Source organism: Eucyclogobius newberryi, unplaced genomic scaffold (genome assembly GCF_026437365.1).
Source record: "Eucyclogobius newberryi isolate DKJ021-1_F unplaced genomic scaffold, fEucNew1.0.hap1 SCAF_16, whole genome shotgun sequence".
Taxonomy (NCBI): domain Eukaryota; kingdom Metazoa; phylum Chordata; class Actinopteri; order Gobiiformes; family Gobiidae; genus Eucyclogobius; species Eucyclogobius newberryi.
The window spans coordinates 19,713,553-19,735,767 of NW_027315790.1; the positions used below are offsets into that span (position 1 = coordinate 19,713,553).

Here is a 22,215-nt window from a genome sequence, read left to right on the forward strand (position 1 = left end):
TTAAAACATATCTTATATCTTAATTCACGCTTGCTTGATGAAACCTGTTAGTAAGTCCTCTCTCTATGAGCCACAAAAAACACTCCAGTTTTGCAATGTCATTGATCTTTTGTGCTCAAATCATGTTCATTACAACTGCCTGCCTGCATTAGCATGTTGGGGGGAAAGCTAGGTTTGTTTATCTCCCCTTTTTAGTTCTAACTCAAATCCTGATGACGGAACACATGACTGATATAAAGTAATATGTGCTTTTAGTAGACACATTATTTTAAGTTCTAAAACATGAGATGCCAAAGCAAAAGAGCATGATTAGCCCAATAACAATAAAATATAATAATGCGTAATACTGGTCTTTTAATTTAATCCCTAACTGTAATTTATCTTAACATTGAAACATGTTGTTGAGCTAATAATATTTTTTGGTGTTGTCACGAGTATCTAATCTTGGTCCCCATAAAGGAGGCAGGTGTGATGACATGAACAATATCTGCCAACACAATCCATACATAGGCAAAGAGGGGGAAGTGTCTTGCCCTAGGACACAATGACAACATAAACTGATCAAAGCTGGGATTGAACTGCGGTGCGCTATAGGCTGACGCTCCTGTGATGCTGTTTGACAAAGCTCTCTCGTCTCTCCTTCCTGACTGCCGCTGGCTTCTCCGTTGGGCCCCTGTACATTGGGCCCTGGACCCCTCCCGCCCCCTCCACCTCCACCACCACCACCACAGCAGCAGCAGCGGCGGCGGCGGCGGTGGGGAGCAGAGTGCTAAGGGGCCTGGCGGGCGCTCTCCTCTCCCACTCGTCCCCGCGCACGCTGCTGCAGTCGCTCATGTCCCCCAGGTGCTCCACCGAGTCGCACTTCTCAAGGTCCGAGGCGATGGTCTGCAGGCTGATGACGGAGAGGCGGTCGGAGCCCTCAGGGCCGTCCTCTGCCTGGCCCCACCCGCTCTGACGGTGACGCTCCACCCACTGCTGTGCCCAGTCGTTGTTGGCCCCGCTCACCTGCAGGGAAGGTCAAAAGGTCGACTATTGTATGATTACTGTTGGATTAAAGGGGACAATACACTTTTTGTCAGGTACTTTGTATTGAGCTATAACATATGTAGATAATGTTTGACGCCTGTGCCACTTTTATGCCTCTATTGGATTATTGTGATGCTCTGTATATAAATGCAACTGCAAAATGTCTGAAATAGTTGGATACTATACATCAATGACAGGCTCACCACTGTGAACTCTATGCCAAGGCTTGATGCGCTCACGTGATGTGTTCAGCTTGTCGGGGCCCTGTGTGAGGACTGACCGGGGAAAGAGAGCGTTTTCTTATTCTGCTCCTGCAGCTTAAGAACTCTTTGGGTTGGGAGTAGTGCGCCCACTTAGCGAGTATCTACCTCAGTACCTTGAATGAATACATTATCCTTTACATTTTGTTTATTGTAAACCGCAATATTGATCTAAAACGTCGGTGTAATCCCTCATTCGTCCAGGCGTGTTCCATAGTAGAAAAAGCTTCAGTTGTAGTCATCTGGACTCAGTTTGAAAAAATAGACGTTTCGACTCTCATCCAAGAGTCATTGTCAATAAAAGAATTTAGATCGAGAACTCCGATATTAATACTGTTCTGTGGTAAGACCCGCCCATTGGGAGGAGCCTTCCTGAAGTAGAAAGAGTTGTTTGTTTCAACAGAAACTCCCCCCTTGTATCTACCGAGCTAGCCTATTCAGAATCTTAATGGGCTATTAGAAACCTCTTTGTCTTTGTGAGACCCTGGCTCAACCACCCTGAGTACCTGATTAGCATCTACATGTCCTGGTCCTGGTCCTGGTCCTCTACCTTTCCAGGGGTTCAGTATCCCATTATAAATAACAGGAAGATTAAATCTTAGCCCTCCATTTCTGTTTAAAGAAGGTCTTTCTTTTTTAACAAAAATAGCTTCCTTGACTCCTCTTTCAAACCATCTTTTCTCCCTGCTTAAAACCTTCACCTCACCATCTTCAAACGAGCGATTAGAGGCTTCAAGATGGAGATGGAGTGCCGTGCATCTCCATCTTGAAGCCTCTAATCACTATTATTCTGTTATAATTTCTGTTGAAAACAAACAACTCTTTCTACTTCAGGAAGGCTCCGCCCAATGGGTGGGTCTTACCACAGAACAGTATTAATATCGGAGTTCTCGATCTAAATTCTTTTATTGACAATGACTCTTGGATGAGAGTCGAAACGTCTATTTTTTCAAACTGAGTCCAGATGACTACAACTGAAGCTTTTTCTACTATTGATCTAAAACGGCTTAATAAACAGGTCCATTGACTTCCTGTTCAAAACTGCAGCAGATTGTTATTTACGTGTTTTTAATTAAACACAAACCACAATATAGTGGCAAAGCGACATTTTAGAACCCTATATGTGTCACTCCGAGTGTTAATCCTTCAAACAAATCGCAATCAAGTGCAGGGATGTGGGCAGGGATAGGGGGTAGGTGAAAACAGGAATTTTCTGAGTATTGGAGCCTCATTTGCAGGATAATATAGGATTACTCAAACATGCAAGAATCAATATATTCTTATAATATTGCATCTTAATAGTGTTTCTTACAATTAAAGACAGAGCTACTAAAATAATCAGATCTATCCAACCAAAATAACTGTAAAATTAATTTAAAGCAGCAGTTAAATTTGTTTACCCTATATATATAAATATTGTAAAAGCAACACAAAATCAGGGCACTGAATGCATTATTAAAAAACATTTTATTCATTCATTCATTCATTCGTAAAGCCAGAAGAAAGTGGACTGACTGCACGTTCCACTGTTTTTCTTTCCTGTTTGAAAAGCTGTTCCAAACAATTTACAGGTGGGCCATATTTACAAAAATGAATATCTTGAGTACAAGTATAATCAGACAATATTTTGACAGTATCAGAAAGGTGCTCAAACTTAAAGAATGTGAGCGTCAGGAACGAGTTAAATACACTTCCTCCTTTCACAGTTTGACCTTTTATGTGAACACGTTTGGTTCCTCACCTGCACACTGACGCTGGCCCGGACCTCAGCCTCAGCCCCCACAGGTGAGCTTCGGCCCCCACACATGACGTGGCTCCCCCTGGTGGTGGGGATGCGGCCTCTCTGCGCGTGGATCTGCTCACTGATCTGCTCCAGGTTCCTGAGGGCCACAGAGTATCGAGTCTTCACTTTAGACACTTGTGCCTCCAGGTGCACCACTTTAGCCTTGTGCTCCTGAAATGCAGACAAGGCAGAAGTGTTTCTCTCTGCAAGACAAAGCAGTATGTGTACTTCACTTTGAGAAAATGAGACTTTTCATTATATAACTGCGGGAAAAAATCCACTTAATATGATACGAGAGTTTAGATCACATAGAAGCATTTAAAGAAGAGACTTATTATTATTATATTAGGTATTTAGTCGAAGAAACCCAGATAATTAGACCTTTATTGCTATTTTAAAAGCTGATTTAAGTAATAAAACTGGCATGTACTGAGAGGAGCACAATTCTGCTTATGCACAAGTCAGAAGGTCACACACTGGACTGGATCACCTCTTTCTGTCTCTCTCCTGAGTCCAAGTACGGCCAAAAGCAAATTCTCTTATCAGTCTGTGCAACCCTTATTTCTTATTTAGTCGGATAATAAAAGACTGATCTCCTGCACTGTTAAAAGTTTTTTGCAGCTGCACTGTGAGTGATTGACGCAAAGGGAGGTGAATTAGGGGTGAATTAGAGTCCAAAGTTTAGTGTCAGAGGTTTAGGTCTAGACGAGGCGGTGCTGCCTGGGTCCAGAGCTGATAATTCATTGATCCACAAGGGAAATGACTTGGACACAGTGGCTCACAAATAGGCTAACAATAGTAGAATAGAATCATTATCATACAAGAATATGCTGTCATTTTGGTTAATTACTCAATTTTGTACTTGATTATTTCATGACAAGGTTTCTTTTTTAACCAAATCCACCCAATCTCTTTTTGGCCCGTAGGCTTTATTAGACAGGAAAGGAGAGTGGGAGAACATGCAGTAAATGTTGTAGTCGGGTTTTGAACTCACAACACTGCGGCCGGCTGCACCTGGAGCCTGGCATACGTGGCAAATACCGGGCAGCACCCATCACATCTCAACATATGATCTTTATCAAGAGAAATCTACGTAACTGCCCACATTTTTTGAAATGACAGGATGACAGCCTTCAATCACGAGCCTCAGTTCAGATGATGCCAAAATGAACAGTATCAACATTTTATGCTAATTTGACAATGATATACTACTAGATCGGTAGTGCTATTATTTTGATGCTTGCTTGAAAAAAAAACGCAAAAGACAAACTGTTAAACACAGTAGAAGTTGTCACAGTTTTGATCTCATAATTCAATATCGACTGCTATATTGTGGCTGACAGTATTTCATTTTTCTTTCTAAACTTGCTTTGAAAAGTCTTCAGCAAGATGAATTCTTTAAAAAAAAAATCCATTGAGTTTACAATTCCTTGAGAAGCTGATTCATGTGTAGAACTCAATGCAGAGGGCCACATATATCAATCTGGCATGCCAGGTTTCTTTAGCACTATCGTTATATATAAGATAAGTACTAGCCTACATACATACATAAAGACTGTAACAAGAAATGTATTTTAAACCCTGTAACAGACAAAATATGAACATTTTGCGAAACTTTCAACAATACAATATCAATACCAGCACAATTATACCTATATAATACTTTTTGGGAGACAGTGAGACCAATGATAATAAATCTACTATTCCATAAAAGCCATAACTACAGTTGTAGTGTTGGTAAGCCCTGGCAGCAGAAGGGAGCATTCTTTGGCTCAGTGCATTTGAATGTGAGGATTTGGCAGTCAGAGGAAGAAATCATCTCTGTCTGTCACGGCATTCCAGCTGTGTCCAACCTGCTACAACATGACAATTAACCCGACAATCCTCTACGAAGCGTGCAGGACAGATGGAGGGCTACAAGAAGAATCATCTCATTTATTATTATCGGTGGGAAAATAATGATATTATAGGCTATGGATATGGAGGTTTCATTATTTGTTTGTATTTGTTATTGGCCTAAAACATGCTAGCTTTGCTTTGTCATCAAGTTTTAGAACTTAAAAAATTGTCTACAAAATCACACATTACTTTATAGCTGTCATGCGTTCCCTCATCAGGAAGTTAGTTAGCCTTTCATCTACTGGCTGCAGAAGGAACTAGTTTAGTTTAGTGTATTAATTTATTAGTGACAGGGACTTTATCAGGAGAGATGATTGTACCAGGTTGTAGCTCAAGTGCTAATAGCTACCTGTCGTGTCTGGGAAGACTGATGTTATTAGGTCTCACGGAGCGGTGGAGCCTATTGGACATGTTTTTAGTGGTAGGGGAAACCTGGGGACATGCACACAGAAAGGCCGAGCGGGATTTGATGTCAGAAATGTGGCGATGATTTATGGATTTTTAAAAAAAGCAGAAGATCTCGTTGCTCTATTTATCATGTCACAAAAGGAAAGTGTTTTGTGAGGGTGAGAGGGTGATGACTTACTAAATGGGATTCATCAAACTTGTGTGAATTAAGCTACATAAATACAACTCTAGGTATGTTTTTGATGAGGGAACAAATGATTAAAAGCTAAAAAAGGTAAATGTTGCATAATATGTGTCTTTTAAGAGTGAGTTTGATATGTTTGGCTCATCCCATTATTTCACTTAACCTTTTTTGACATTTTGTTATGTTGCAGACTTATTACAAAATTGATTTAATTCATCATTTGCCACAAAATTCTACAAATAATAATAATAATACTTGAGATGTTTCTATAACTTGTTTGGAGTCCACATGTGGTAAATGCCGTTGATTGGACATGATTTGAAAAGCTCACACCGGTCTGTATAAGGTCTCACAGTGAACAGTTATGTCAGAGGACAAACCAAGACATGAAGTACAAGGAACTGTCTGTAGACCTCTGAGACAGGATTGTCAGATCTGGGGAAAGGTACAGAAACATTTCTGCAGCATTGAAGGTTCCTCTGAGCACAATGGCCTCCATCATCCATAAATGGAAAAAGTTTGGAACCACCAAGACTCTTCCTAGAGCTGGGCCTGACCAAACTGAGCAATCATGGGAGAAGGGACTTTGACAGGGAGGTGACCAAGAACCTAATGGTCACTAACAAATCTCCAGCGTGTGTCTGTGGAGAGAGAAGAACCTTCCAGAAGAACAACCATCTCTGGAGCACTTCACCAATCAGGCCTGTGTGGTAGAATGGCCAGAGAGAAGCCGCTCCTCAGTAAAAGGCACATGACAGCCTGTCTGGAGTTTGCAAAAAGGCTCCTGACGACTCTCAGACTACGACAAACAAAAGTCTTTGGTCTGATAAAACAAAGATTGAACTCTTTGGCTTGAATAGCAGGCGTCATGTCTGGAGGATGGTGACTCTCTACACTGAAGCATGGTGGTGGCAGCATCAGGCTGTGGGGATGTTTTTCAGCAACAGGAACTAGGAGACTAGTCAGGATCAACAGAAAGATAAATGCAGCAGTATAAAGATACTTCCTTGATGAAAACCTGCTCCAGAGGCTCTGGACCTCAGACTGGAGTGAAGGTTCCTAAGCACACAGCCAGGAGAACAAAGGAGTGGCTACAGGACAACTCTGTGAATGTTCCTGAGTGGCCCAAAGGCCAGACTTAAACCCAACTTGACATTTCTGGAGAGATCTGAAAATGGCTGTGAACCGACGCTCACTAAACAACTTGAAAGCTTCTGCAAAAGAAGAATGGGAGGAACTGCCCATGAATACTTGTGCCAAGCTTGTAGCATTAAACACAAAAAGAGGCTGTGATTAGGGCCAAAGCTGCTTCAACAAAGTATTGAGCAAAGGCTCTGAATACTTATCTAATGAAGTAGTTTCTAGAGGATTTAGTTAAGAATTCAAAAACCTTCTTTCACGTTGTCATTATGGGGTATTATTTTAATTTTAAGGCAACTAATGAAGATAATACACTTTGGAATAAGGCTGTAACACAGCAACAATGTGGAGAAGTGAAGCGCTGTAGAAAACAGTGATTTGGCAGTGCAGATTTTTATGATGAACTGTTATTTTGAACCGACACCTTAACGTGGTGGAGGGGTTTGAGTGCCCGAATGATCCCGGGAGCTATGTTGTCGGGGGCTTCATGCCCCTGGTAGGGTCTCCCAAGGCAAACAGGTCCTAGGTGACGGGTCAGACAAAGATCGGTTCAGAAGCCCTCTATGATGACAACACAAACAAGGCAGTTTACGTCGCCCGGATCGGCGTCACCGGGGCCCCATCCTGGAGCCAGGCCTGGGATGGGTGCTCCATGGCGAGCGCCTGGTGGCCGGGTCTTACCCCACGGGGCCCGGCCGGGCACAGCCCGAAAGAGCGACGTGGGGCCGCCCTCCCGTGGGCCCACCACCCGCAGGAGGATCCATAAGGGGCCGGTGCAGAGAGATCTGGGCGGCAGTCGACGGCAGGGGCCTCGGCGACCAGATCTCCAGACACAGAGACTAACTCTGGGGACATGGAATGTCACCTCGCTGGGGGGGAAAGAGCCTGAGCTTGTGCGGGAGGTTGAGCGATACCGACTAGATATAGTCGGCCTCACCTCCACGCACAGTTTGGGCTCTGGAACCCATCTCCTCGAGAGGGGCTGGACGCTCCACTTCTCTGGTGTTGCCCGCGGGGAGAGGCGGCGGGCTGGTGTGGGCTTGCTGATAGCCCCTCAGCTCAGCCGCCACGTGTTGGAGTTTACCCCGGTGAACGAGAGGGTCGCGTCCCTCCGCCTTCGGGTGGGGGACAGGTCTCTCACTGTTGTGGCGGCCTACGGGCCGAACAGCCTACGGGCCGAACAGCTTCTTGGAGTCCTTGGGAGGGGTACTGGACAGTGCACCGACCGGGGACTCCGTTGTTCTACTGGGGGACTTCAACGCCCACGTGGGCAATGACAGTGACACCTGGAGAGGGGTGATCGGGAAGAACGGCTTCCCCGATCTGAACCCGAGCGGTGTTCAGTTATTGGACTTCTGTGCTAGCCACGGATTGTCCATAACGAACACCATGTTCAAGCACAAGGGTGTCCATCAGTGCACATGGCACCAGGACACCCTAGGCCGGAGGTCAATGATCGACTTTGTTGTTGTGTCATCTGACCTCCGGCCGCGTGTCTTGGACACTCGGGTGAAGAGAGGGGCAGAGTTGTCAACCGATCACCACCTGGTGGTGAGTTGGATCCGCTGGCGGAGGAGGAAGCCGGACAGACTTGGCAGACCCAAGCGCATTATGAGGGTCTATTGGGAACGTTTTGTGGAGCCCTCTGTCAGTAGGGTATTCAACTCGCACCTCCGGGAGAGCTTCTCCCATGTCCCGGGGGAGGCTGGGGACATTGAGTCCGAGTGGACCATGTTCTCCGCCTCCATTGTTGATGCGGCTGGTCGGAGCTGTGGTCGCAAGGTCTCCGGTGCCTGTCGTGGCGGCAACCCCCGAACCCGGTGGTGGACACCGGAAGTAAGGGATGCCGTCAGACTGAAGAAGGAGGCCTATCAGGCCACTCTGGCTTGTAGGTCTCCGGAGGTCATCGACGGGTATCGGCAGGCCAAGCGAGCCGCGGCTCGTGCTGTCGCAGAGGCAAAAACCCGGGCCTGGGAGGAGTTCGGGGAGGCCATGGAGGAGGACTATCGGTCGGCACCAAAGAAATTCTGGCAAACCGTCCGGCGCCTCAGGAGGGGGAAGCAGTGTCTCACCAACACCGTTTACGGTGCGGGTGGAGGCCTGCTGACCTCGACTGGGGATGTTGTCGGACGGTGGAAGGAATACTTTGAGGATCTCCTTAATCCCTCAGTCACGTCTTCCGAAGAGGAAGTAGAGACCGGGGACTCGGAGGCTGGCTCATCCATCACCTAAGCTGAAGTCACTGAGGTTGTTCGCAAACTCCTCGGTGGCAGGGCTCCGGGGGTGGATGAGATCCGCCCTGAGTACCTAAAGTATCTGGATGTTGTAGGACTGTCTTGGTTGACACGTCTCTGCAACATCGCGTGGCGGTCGGGGACCGTGCCTCTGGACTGGCAGACCGGGGTGGTGGTCCCTCTGTTCAAGAAGGGGGACCGGAGGGTGTGTTCCAACTACAGAGGGATCACACTCCTCAGCCTCCCAGGTAAGGTCTATTCCAAGGTACTGGAGAGGAGAATCCGACCGATAGTCGAACCTCAGATTCAGGAGGAGCAGAGTGGTTTTCGTCCCGGTCGTGGAACACTGGACCAGCTCTATACTCTCCATCGGGTGCTCGAGGGTTCATGGGAGTTTGCCCAACCAGTCCACATGTGCTTTGTGGATCTGGAGAAGGCTTTCGACCGTGTCCCTCGGGGTGTCCTTTGGGGGGTGCTCCGGGAGTACGGGGTCCGGGGCCCTTTGCTCAGGGCTGTCCGGTCCCTGTATGACCGGAGCAGGAGCTGTGTTCGCATTGCCGGCAGTAAGTCAGACCTGTTCCCAGTGCATGTTGGACTCCGCCAGGGCTGCCCTTTGTCACCGGTTCTGTTCATAATTTTTATGGACAGAATTTCTAGGCGCAGTCAGGGGTCGGAGGGTGTCCGGTTTGGGGACCACAGGATCTCCTCTCTGCTGTTTGCAGACGATGTTGTCCTGATGGCTCCATCAAACCCGGACCTGCAACATGCACTGGGACGGTTTGCAGCTGAGTGTGAAGCGGCTGGGATGAGAATCAGCACCTCCAAATCCGAGGCCATGGTTCTCGACCGGAAAAAGGTGGCTTGCCCTCTCCAGGTGGGTGGGGTGTCCTTGCCCCAAGTGGAGGAGTTAAAGTATCTCGGGGTCTTGTTCACGAGTGAGGGAAGGATGGAACGTGAGATCGACAGGCGGATCGGTGCAGCGGCTGCAGTGATGCAGTCGCTGCATCGGACCGTTGTGGTGAAGAGGGAGCTGAGCCGAAAGGCAAAGCTCTCTATTTACCGGTCGGTCTACGTTCCTACCCTCACCTATGGTCATGAGCTTTGGGTAGTGACCCAAAGAACAAGATCGCGGATACAAGCGGTCGAAATGAGTTTCCTCCGCCGTGTGGCTGGGCGCTCCCTTAGAGATAAGGTGAGGAGCTCGGCCACACGGGGGGAACTCGGAGTAGAGCCGCTGCTCCTCCACGTCGAGAGGAGCCAGCTGAGGTGGCTCGGGCATCTGTTCCGGATGCCTCCTGGGCGCCTCCCTCGGGAGGTGTTTCAGGCATGTCCCACCGGGAAGAGGCCCCGGGGAAGACCCAGGACACGCTGGAGAGACTATGTCTCTCGGCTGACCCGGGAACGCCTCGGGATCCCCCCGGAGGAGTTAGAGGAAGTGTCTGGGGAGAAAGAGGTCTGGGAGTCCCTGCTCAGACTGCTGCCCCCGCGACCCGGCCCCGGATAAAGCGGCAGAAGATGGATGGATGGATGGATGTTATTTTGATTTAAAGGGAAAAAAGACAATGTAGGTGAGGTGTCCACAAACATGACAGGATGATGAGTTTTGAACTGGATATCTTCTGGACAGAGGGAAACTTTAACCACTGTTACTGATATTGATCTATATTTATTTAAAAGTTGATTTCACATCATCTGTTCCCTTTAAATGTTTTTCAATATTGTATTTTAAGTTATTCAAGATTTACATTTTGAGCCTCTTCAGTGGGTAACAGTTGAACAGTTTGAGTTGCAGTTTGTGAAGCCTAAGGGCCGTAAATCGCAGTGTGTCCAGCAGCCTGGTGCATTTTGCAGCGACAGCATCCATAGAGCAGAAACTGGCTCAAAGTAAAGGACATGTCCACATCAGCAGCTTGGGCCGTTCTCCCTCCAGGATGAGCTTCAACTGGGGCTCCATCTAAGCAATGTGCAATGTTGCTTCAATCAGACAATTTGAGTTTGAAAGCCTTCATTTTGAAATAACATTCACAGTAATTATATGTTCACCCCCCATGGCTTACATTATTAAAATTTTGCTTCAATGGTTTGTAACTACGGGTGACTGATATTTTCTTGGAGTATCTTGATAACGATAGTCAGACAAATATTATGTCAATCAACAGAAATGTGAGCATGTCTGTCAAATAAATACATTTCAAAATTATGCATATTTTCAAAGCAACATTCACAACATTATCTACATTTCTATGCATTGCCCACCTCTATTTGTAACTGTGTTTACGATGCGATGAAATATTAATTTACCTGTGTGTAGCCTGCACATAATCTGTACTACTTTTTGTCATAGTCTTCCTTAATCTTAATAAATATATTCCTTTCTGAATAAAAAAGGTGACCTAAAATGTAAAAGATAAAATACCGAAAAAATAATTGTGGGTTTAAAAAGCACAGTTTTTTGGCAGCAGCATAGTTAAAAAGCAGCAGAAAATATATTTCAGTTCAGCCAGTCTAATAGCATAGTGTTGATAAATTTTTAATGATAATATAAAAGCAATTTAGGCCATTGACACAATAATTCTAAAGCGGGATTATCCCCAAAAGACTATTCAGAGCGTTCAATATGGTTAAAAACATCTGACAACTGAGAAGGGGCTTACCTCCAGGATGTGGTTGAACTGGACCTTGAGTTCGAAGTATGGTTTGGACTTGAGGATAACCTTCTTGAGGGCCTTCTGCAGGGTCTGGACCTTGGCCTCAGCCTCCTGACACAGCTGTGTGACCCTCTGGTGCTCCCTCTCACTGCGCAGACGTTCCTCCTCTGCCTCGTTCACCTGCACATGCACACACAACACCAGGTTCAGCCAGGACAGTGCGTGGGCCTAGGAGTTTTTGTATGCGCAGGCTGAAATTAAGAGCAAAATTAGTTTTTACTCAAAAAAGCACATGTTTTTATAATATGTCTTCTGATATAAAACAGGAGGTGGGCAATATTTGTATTATTAATATTTATAAGAATATTTAGACTACATTTATTCCAGCCCTCAGAAATATGCTAAAACCTGCTTGTAAATACATTTTTAAAAAGGTCACATTAATATGACGCTTTTCTACCTTCAAGGCACTCAAAGCGCTTTACATCAAGCACTTACACACTCACACACCAGTTTATGCAGACAAAACACCAACTCTTCATGCAGACAAGTTTGAACAAACAAAAGTAATTTGCTGTGTTTGAGTGGATCTGAGATAAGATAAGATAAGATAAGATATTCCTTTATTGTCCCACATGGGGAAATTTCATTGGTGCAACGCAGGTAGATACAGAGGTAGATACAGAAGAACAGATCACTTATAGGAAGTCTGAAAAACACTTTCAGTAGAAGATCTCCTATAAATAAACAAAAACTCCCATAGACAAATAAATACATAAATACCATGTCATGTGATCACGACAGTAATTGCACATGAATATGTGTCACGACAGCACATGAATTGCACATGAATTTCACAGTAATTGCACATGAATTGCACATGAATTCCAACAGCAATTGCACATACGACAGAATTGCACATCAGTATTAGGTTAGGTCAGTATTGCGCCGGGATAACGTGACGATCTCCGGGTAAGACGACTGTTCTCCGCAGTTTCATTAGTTCCTCCTTTGTGTAAACGCGGTACGGCGCCGGCCGGGGGGCGGGGCCGGAGCCGGGGGGGGCGGGGCCGGAGCCGGGGCGGGGCCGGAGCCGGGGGGCGGGGCCGGAGCCGGGGCGGGGCCGGAGCCGGGGGGCGGGGCCGGAGCCGGGGGACTCAGAGCCAAGACACATCGCAACGACACGACGAAAACACTCAATCCAGCCGAATAAAGTCAAAACAAGTTAATTTAAAGCGATTCCAGTGAAGTGTCCCGATCGTTCGTGAAGTTCCTCTTTCATATAAACGTGTATATAAACGTGTACCGACGACACGCCGTACTTTAGCGCGGCCGGAGGGCGCGGGGGGGAGGGGGGCTGGTGGGCTCGCTCGGAGCTAGCTCACGTCACAACAACACAACGAACGCAACGAAAAACGCTCAAATCCAGCCGAAAAAAGTCAAAAACAGTTGAATTAAAAAACTATTCCAGCGCGTGTCCCTATCGTACAGTAAAATAGAAAAAATATACTAACTATATTTACAAAATATAGGAGATAAAGCACAATAAGTGTGAGAAAGAAGAGAGAGCGTTTACACCGGGCTGCCAGCTGTACCAGCGCCTTATGACGTAGATACTACAGTATATTAGTATTTTAGCTGCTCATTACCTATACACTTGATAATGTGATTGTTGTTAGTGGCCCCCAGTTCCTGAGTTTCTCTGCACCGGCCCTGCACTCACAGCCTTCACTCTTCCCTCTTCTTCACTCTGCCTCTGCACTGGAGACAAAGGCTTCAGAAAACATTCTGCATTTTTTGTTCTCTTATGTCTAAACATATGAATTACAATGCAAGCCTATTTATATACATATATTTTTAAAGAAAAAAACTAGTTTAACTTCATGGTCATATGTTGGATCAGGGTTGTGTGCATTGGCTTGTCTTTCATTCAGTCATTCACTCTTATGAATCTTTTTCTGTGAATATGAGGCAGATGTTTTGTAGCCGGACACATGTAGAACAAGAATTCTCCAAATGGTCTCTGAGTGCCCATGTATGTGTTATGCCTTTGTCCTCCTAAAGTCAGCCCAGCAGCTCTCGATTTGTCTGGCAAATCTTAATAAGTCTTAGTAAATAAAATAAAAAATCATAATATTTGAGTCTTTTAACAAACATACTTGATGATTTAGTATTTTGGAAAATTAGACCTAGCAAAGTGTGAATTGTTGAACCCAAAAATATCAGCGGCTTTTTGAAAAGAGCTATATTGTTCTAAAACTACTTAATAAACAAGTCTGCTGACGTCTGCTTGAAAACACTGTGCATCACTGTGATCGTCATCACTGCCGGGCCAAGCTGACAGACGTAGATGTTCTTCATTTGTACCAAAACTGTTATGTGCAGAGTCTGGGTGAAGGTAAAACAGGGATTTTCAGAGTAATGCAGGGGAATAAAGATTACTCAAACATTCATGAATCACTTACACACACACACAACTCACTTAGACATTTTTCAAATACATCCCACGTCTATACACCATGTTCCAAATGCAAAATATGTTAAAGTGTCAAGGTAATTTTTATATGTTTTCCAGTGAAACTTATGGATGGTATAGTGTCTCAGGGCTCTTTGGGTTAGTGAAATCAATCTCAGACACCTGTGCCAATTACTTTGTCAGTTGGGTCCAATTAAAGGAAAAAAACAACTTAAGAAGACTCCACATTATTAAGCAGACCTCCATTTTCAAGCAAATATGGTAAAGAAAAAGGATGTCTCTAGTGCCAAAAAGCATGACATAATTGAATGCTTTGGAAAAGGTATGAAAACCTTACATATTTCATGAAAACCTAAGCGTGATCATCGACTTATTTAGAGCGCACACAGATTTGTGCAGATAAAGGCACGATGAGGAAGGTTTCTGCCAAATAGATCGGATTAAGAGAGCAGCTGCTAAAATGTTGAACTTGAAACTTGAAGCTGCTGGTGCCTCTGGAGTTCCATCAAGGTATAGGATCCTCCAGAGGCTTGCAGTTATGCATAAACCTTCTATTCGGCCCTTAACCAATGCTCACAAGCAGAAACGGCTCCACTGGGCCCAGAAATACATGAAGACTCATTTTCAAACAGTCCTGTTCACTGATGAGTGCCGTGCAACCCTGATGGTCCAGATGGATGGAGTGGTGGAGTCATGTTTTGGGCCAGAATCATGGGGAGAGAGCTGGTCGGCCCCTTTAGGGTCCCTGAAGGTGTGAAAATGACCTCTATAAAGTATGTGCAGTTTCTGACTGACCACTATATTGCATGGCACAAAAAGAAGAACTGTGCTTTCTCAAACAAAATCATCTTCATGCACGACAATGCACCATCTCATGCTGCAGGGATACCACTGCATCATTGACTGCTATGGGCATGAAAGAAGAGGTGAACTCATGGTGTGGCCCCCATCCTCCCTTGACCTCAGTATATTGAGAACCTTTGGAGCATCCTCAAGTTAAATATCTATGAGGGCGAGAGGCAGGTCACATCCAAAGAGCACCTCTGGGAGGCTATTCTGACATCCTGCAAAGAGATTCAAGCAGAAACGCTCCACAAACTCACAAGTTCAATGGATACAAGATGTTTGAAGCTTCTCTCAAATAAGGGCTCCTATGTTCAAATGTAACTTGACCTGTTGAATTTAATTGATTGAAATAGTTTTTGATTTCAGTAAATATGACCTGCTAGTGCTTTTAATTTAACAAATGACTATTTTCAATTCTTTAGAACAATAACATGGTTTGAAACTCTGCTGAGCATAATCATTTGGAACTGTGCGTTTTAAGTTTTTATTATAATTGGGAGGTTTGATCAATAACATTCAAATTGTACTCTAAAGGCTGATGACTTGAAAATGAAAAATATCATTTGCATCATAATTTGGAACGCAGTGTTAAGACTTTACACATTAATACAATGTAGTTCACCTAACGCATGTGGCTTGATGGAAGAAGATAGAATAGCACAACAACATAAGAAGGATGTCTCCCTGTCGCAAGCAACAAGTCCTGAAATGCTGCTGTAAGTATATTTACGGCAGCCCTGTTTGGCACATGGTAGTACTTCATTCTGAAACTGCTTTTCTTTTGAACTGTCAATTTTAGTCCAGGTTGAGAGTGAATGAATGTATGTCTGCAGCACTGAGTCATAGCGCTCCACTGCAACCCCAAATTTACTCATTTTAAGAAACCATTTCAAGAGAGGGAAGAGTGTAGACTACTGTGAATACGAAATACTATCCTCAACATGTGGTTACAAGAAGAGAAAGGTTTTTCTCTCCTCTCTAAATTAGTTTAAGGTAAATAAAAGTGTAATTTAGCAGTTCATAAGCAAAATTTGTGAACATAATTGACTATGTAGGTGGAAACATAAACTTTCCGAGCACTCCAGTCTCAGTTTATGTATTTATTTATTTATTTGATATGGATATAGCAATTACAGAGGATGAACCAGATGCAATGTTTCAAGTGTAATAGCATTTTTTTTTTTAATTCACAACTGTCCATAGGAGGCGTTTGCTGAAGATGTTGAGGTCAGTGCAGTTTTAGGTCAGCGGGAAGTTGATCGAAAGTTCCAGATCTTGAGCCAGGATCATAATCAGTCATCTTTTTTAGATGACTATTTGACTGCAGCCGATGCTTTTTGAGCAGTTTTGAATGTGCATTGAATAAACATCTCAACATATGCAAATCTAACACTTGTTTACATGAACCTATATGCTTTTCTAACAAATGTTCATGATACTTCATTATAAGCGCTCTACTGCACTCACAAGTGTGTTTACCAGATTGAGGCAGGGCTTGAATCTGCTGGAATCTTGACAGCTGTCTGCTCCTCATCAGCCGCTGCAAACAGCCTCAAAATAGAGTGACAATGCATAATCCGCCGTGCTATTTTAAGACGCAATGGTGCAAGTGATATGAGCAAGAGACATTTGCTGTAACACATCAAATATTTATAGGTAATAGAGCTAATAGGGGCCAAAGGGTTATGTTCCATTGCAATATACAAGTTTCACTATAGTTGGACGAAGCATAAAAAATACATGTGCATTCAACACACTTTATGACATGAAAGGTTTTATATTATGCTAAATTGATCTTTCAACACATTACAATGTTGTGTACAATGTACAATAAATTATAAATGAACAATATTTTTTCAGCCTCCATCATTAGTCATTTTTCCTTGCAGTGTTGGGGAACTTTAGTTTATAACACTAAACAATAGAACAATAGAACTACAAAACATTTTTCTTATTTGTTATTATTTGTGTTATTTATTTATCTATTGCTTTCCACATTTCACTTTGGTTAACATAACACATCTCTAAACTTACTGCAGTCTAAATATTTGATCAGGATTAAAGTTTATATGGAGTATGAGCTGGGGGTGGCGAGATGATTTTAAAATGTCATGTTAAATCTATTACTTTTTACCTATTTAATCTCTCTTTTAAAATGAAAAAGTATGATTTAGTGAAATTGGTTCAAAAAACACAATAAACTACTAAAATAAATACTATACCTAATTTAATGGGGTTGTAGCTTGAAATTTTGCTGTGGGGGTCCTGAGTTGGTTTCATACTTATTTAGGGGTCCTGGCCTGAAAAGTTTAGATCCATGCACAGCAGAGCATGTCTTTAGTCAAATACAGCCCTAGTTTCCCATAGATTCAACAGAGACCGTGGTGGAGCAGACAGTCCCATTGCTATTTTATACAAAGGCTGGTGAATAAATATAATGTATTGCCTCTATTCAATCTTTAACGTTAACGTGTTAATTCATTTTATGTTTCAAGATAATACAAGCAAAAATATTTTATTTATTTTAATTTGAAATTGCTAAAATGAGTCTACTGTATGGGGAGCCACTGAATATGTTAGCTGAAAACATCTTACAACAGTAAAAGGTTGTTGTGAAGAGGCTGAGGCTGAGGCTGTCGCTATAATTACTATATCGACTTCAATACATTCATCTTGATGGAACAATATGCACTGCCAACTGCTGCATTGGTGATTGTCTTTCAGGAACAAAACAATATTAAACCAAACTGATGCAGTGAGAGGCTTTTCATTTCTGAAACAAGCATGTGGAAAGACAAATCCTGTGGTCATGGAAAAGATGTCAGTGTGTTTGAGAAGGGTCAAATCATTGGCATCAAGCAGGGAAAACATCTAAGGAGCTGAAGCTAATCTACTACAGTTCTGAGCCCCAGTGAGAGTGTTTGGGACGAGCTGCAGAAGGCTTTGTGCAGTGGTCACTCTCTCCATCATCAATACAAGATCAATAGGTGAAGAATAATGCAACACTGGGTGGAAATTCATCTTTTGAGAATCTTTTGCAGAACCTTATTGAAACCATGCAACAGCAAATGTGTGCTGTAATCTAAGCTAAAGGCAGTCTAATGAAATATTAAAAACGTGTGGCAATTTTTTCTATGGCGACTCTTGTTTGGTCAGGCAGTGTATTTTGGATTACAATTTATAACAAGTATCATTTCCATTTGTAATTGTTTTCTAATACAAAAATATCTGAGCTTTAGAGGATCGAATAAGTAACTTCTGGGACTCGTAATAGCTAATTACTAAGAACAAGTTTCATTGTGATGTTTATTTAATGCAGCTCATGTTTGGCAACACTATGGTTAATTTAGAAAAGGGTTTACCGGTATAGTGTAATATTTACCGGTATAGTGTTAATTTGCTTTTGGGTTATTGTGTCAGTGACATAATATTCAATATTATGGTTTATCATAATACCGTACTACACTTAAATATATTATCGTGACTAACCTACATGGTATGGAAATAATAATATAGAGTAATTTAATGAGCAGTTCCACAGTTTTGAACAGCAAATCTAGATCTGTTTCTATCATCAAGTAGATTTGGTTTAACATTGTGATTTCAATATTATCATTTGTATCGTAGTATTTATTGTAGCAATATGTCACTTGTGTTATCATGACAGGACACAACAGCAAGGCCCTGTGTTGATAATGCTCAGAATGATGTCCAGATGTAGCCTTAGTTTGGTCCTGTTATTAGTCCTGGATTGTGACAGAAATGTGTCAAATTTTAATCCCAATTTTGATGTGATTTATGGGCAAGTGTGAACGCACCTGGGGCACTTGCAGAATCAGTTCTGGAGTTACTGTACGAACAGGAAGTCAATGGGCTTGTTTGTACCAGTAAGGAATTTAAAGGAAACATATTATGCAAATTCGACTTTAATGAGCTTTTAACATTGTTACAACTGTGTTTCCTCCATCATTAGTTTACTCAAAGTTGTATTTTGATTGATTCCTGCATATTTGATTTAATCCTGTATTGTCCTGCAACTGAGGCTCGAGTGCTCGGAAATGTCCTGTTTTCACCTATCCCCTATCCCCGCCCACATCCTTGTACTTAGTTGTGATTATTTGACAAAATTAATGAACACTCTTGGTGATACCTGGAGTTTTCTAAAAGGTCACATATCCACTTTTCATGTAAATGACAATCCACTGTTCGTTATGGTGAAATGTCACTATGAAGAGGCGGGACTTTCTGCAGTTTTGAACAGGAAGTCCATGGACCTGCTTCTACTATTTAGCCATTTTAGATTGCTGTTTTAAATGAAAAAAAAAAAAAGTAAACTGATGGTCTACTTATGTTGCTGTTATACCTGAAAAGCACCTGAAAATAAAATGTCTCCTTTAACATGAATAATGCAGTTATAGTGATGTGTGATTACAAAAGCAAAACATGTCTTCTTTTAACCTGTACAATAGTAGTTTATAAGTTTAATGCATGATGTGGGCCCTCTGTATGGCCAGACCGAACAGCTGCAGAATAGTAAATCTTTGCTAAACGTCTGACAGTGTATGACTAGAAAACGGAGGTTGGATGATGTAGTGGCTTTGATCCGCACATGAACGTGGCTCCAGCTGAACTCTGCAGACACCATCAATCACCTCCACCGCCGCCGCACCAGCACCAGCAGCACGGCAACCTTTGAAGTTTAGCAAAGAAACAGGCTGCGCGCTTTCAAGAAGACGCCTCCTCTCCAACACTCTGCAATTATTCAGCAAAGAAAAGTCTGTCCTTGTCCTCAGCTGACGACTTTATTTTGTACACCGAGTTGAGCGAGCTTAATCAGAATTTAAAGGTTAGCTGAATTCAGCCTGTAAATATTTTGGTTCACAGAGGAGTGTTGATAAAGGCTGTTATTGTGGGTTAAATGAGACAAAAAACAGTTTCCCCTCATCAAATACCAGGTTTTGAGAGATTTAGGCATGTTTGAGTCATCCTGTATGTGGCTGGAGTGGTTAGAAAATATACAGATAACGTCCTGCTCTGTACTTTGTAATGCTTTTTCTCCAATTCCATCTTTTGGTTTGTGCAGATTGGATTATTTATCCTCAGGCTCTTTGGTGTTACGCGTTTGTCCCTGCACCTCAGGCGGAATTGTAGGTGATTTCTATGGCACGCTTGGGTTCTCTTCCTCTTCTCCAGGCGTCGGAATTGTTTGAGACATTGTTTTTCCTAAATTCCGCATGTTGTATTTATCAAAAGATGGATGGATGTGAGAAGCTATTGAAATCAGGAAGCAGGGTGTACGATTCATCAGTCATTTACTAATGGGACTCACTTCTCTAGAGACCACCACACAGGGACAGAGCTGTCAGACTGACCACGCCTGGGAATAACATCTGATAAAGAACACGTCACAACATAAGACGTCACTCTGATGAAGGCGGAAGTCCTACACTGAAATAGCTTGTATACCACTGTCTTATCAGAGGAAAAGTGAAATTCAATTTAAAAAAGAAGACAGAATGAATTTTCCAACAATACACTTCTTATTACTGCTCATTAGTATGATGTTAGGACATTTTTGTACTAATAGACTCAATAAAAACTAAATATAATGTGGCCCTTAACAACACCCTTAGGCCACAGTTATTTTATTACTTGGTTCACGGATCCGCTGCATTTAGATTATTGATTTCTACAATATAAATAAAATAAATTATTATAATTTTTTTTTTTTATAAAGTACCGCCGACAAGGCAAAATAGCATTTAAAAAACGGTATTAAGTCAAAAGATAAGAGTGCGTGGAGCAATTTTTTGTCCAAATCCTGCGTGAGTCTGTGACGGAGCGGCTCCGGGAGAGCATGAGAAGACAAGCGCCTTAGCATCATAATTCATGTGCAAAAATGTCCTTGTAATCATAATAAGCGGGGGAAAAAACACACATTAAAGGAAAGTGTTAGTAAATTGCCAAATAAATACCATTGAGGTATTCATTTAGCGAATTAGCAGCTAGTCATATGTAAGTAAGTGTACCCAAAAAACAATCCATTTGAACAAAACTGATACAGGGAAGCCTATTTTACACGCCAATGTTTTGTCTTATTGGGGGCCTGTGGGAGTACCTTGGCGGTGGCGTGGTTGAGCATCTCCTGCCAGGTGGGGTCCAAGGTGTTCCTGTCGGCCAGCAACCCCTGTTCAGCCACATACACCATCTCCCTGGCTGCAGAGTGCATCGACACGGCTCGCTCGTACCGCAGGGCAGCCTTCTGGGTCTCCTGCTGAGCCTGGAACACAAATACAATCACTCAATGCCAGGATAAAGACAGACAAGGGATACACGGTTGGGAGGGACTACCCTATTTAGTCTGCAGGGTTATGAAAGTGTGCTGACAAGCTAAAGGGTGTGTATGGGTTTCACGGTTCTATTTACAGGTGAGGAATATAACAATTCTCAAATATTTTAACTACAGGAGAGTTTATAATAAAAAGATGTATTAAATAGGCTGCATGTCGATGAAAATAATATATATAATATTTCTGCATTTTTGTACCTTACTTGAACCACAACCATGATATTTACAGGCACATTTTAGCATTTTTACATTTACCACAACAAATCTGTACGCAAAGTAAAAGCAATTAACGCTGCGCTATACTAAAATATTTTAATATCCTTATGATGACAAAAACAGCTTTTTTTGTATTTTGTCATATGGTCTTGACACAACCACAAGTTTATTCTCAATATTCAGGAAAAGTGTAATTTTGCCCTCTTTTTGGGATTTTCTTCAGTATTGATACTTCAAATTAATATCTAGTTTTCATAGTTTTAGTATCAATTATTATGTATGGATTTTTGTTTAAAACTCTTAAACACCAATGGAAGCATTTAGCATTTTGAGCTCTGGAGAAGGAGCTAGAGAAAAGGATCCTAAATAATGAAATGATATAGTGGTCTACAGCGATTATTTCACATAAGAGAGAATAACGAATGTTTATATAACATGATCCACACACGCTCAGATAATTCCAAGCTCGGTTTAATATTGTGACTGTACATAATAGTGATTGCCGCATTGTGTAACATGTTCATTATATTACACCCAGTACTGCGCAGGATGTTTCCAAGGCCGTCTGTGGGTTTAACCTGATCTAATGGGCAAATGTAAGTAAAAATGAGGGGAAATATACAACCCTTTGCTCCATTTTACCACAGTCAACAAGAATTACAGTGATTATACATAATTTAGTATTCATCATTATCTTAAAAAAGACAAAAGTGATTTCATACCTGTAAATTATTTTTAAAAGATGT

The 22,215-nt window shown here is 42.6% G+C and overlaps 1 protein-coding gene across 1 annotated transcript in view; it reads right to left on the bottom strand.

The window, feature by feature from the left end:
• Window positions 1–583: 583 nt before the first annotated feature.
• Window positions 584–22,215, bottom strand: part of sh3bp5lb (SH3-binding domain protein 5-like, b) — a 31,551-nt gene continuing 9,919 nt past the window's right edge. The window contains exons 4-7 of the mRNA XM_072447813.1: window positions 21,023–21,184; window positions 11,589–11,762; window positions 3,028–3,240; window positions 584–1,005 (exon numbers count right to left, since the gene is read on the bottom strand). Of these exons, the coding sequence (XP_072303914.1) occupies window positions 589–1,005; window positions 3,028–3,240; window positions 11,589–11,762; window positions 21,023–21,184 (966 nt within the window). The 3' untranslated portion in view covers window positions 584–588. The remainder of the gene's footprint in view (window positions 1,006–3,027; window positions 3,241–11,588; window positions 11,763–21,022; window positions 21,185–22,215) is intronic.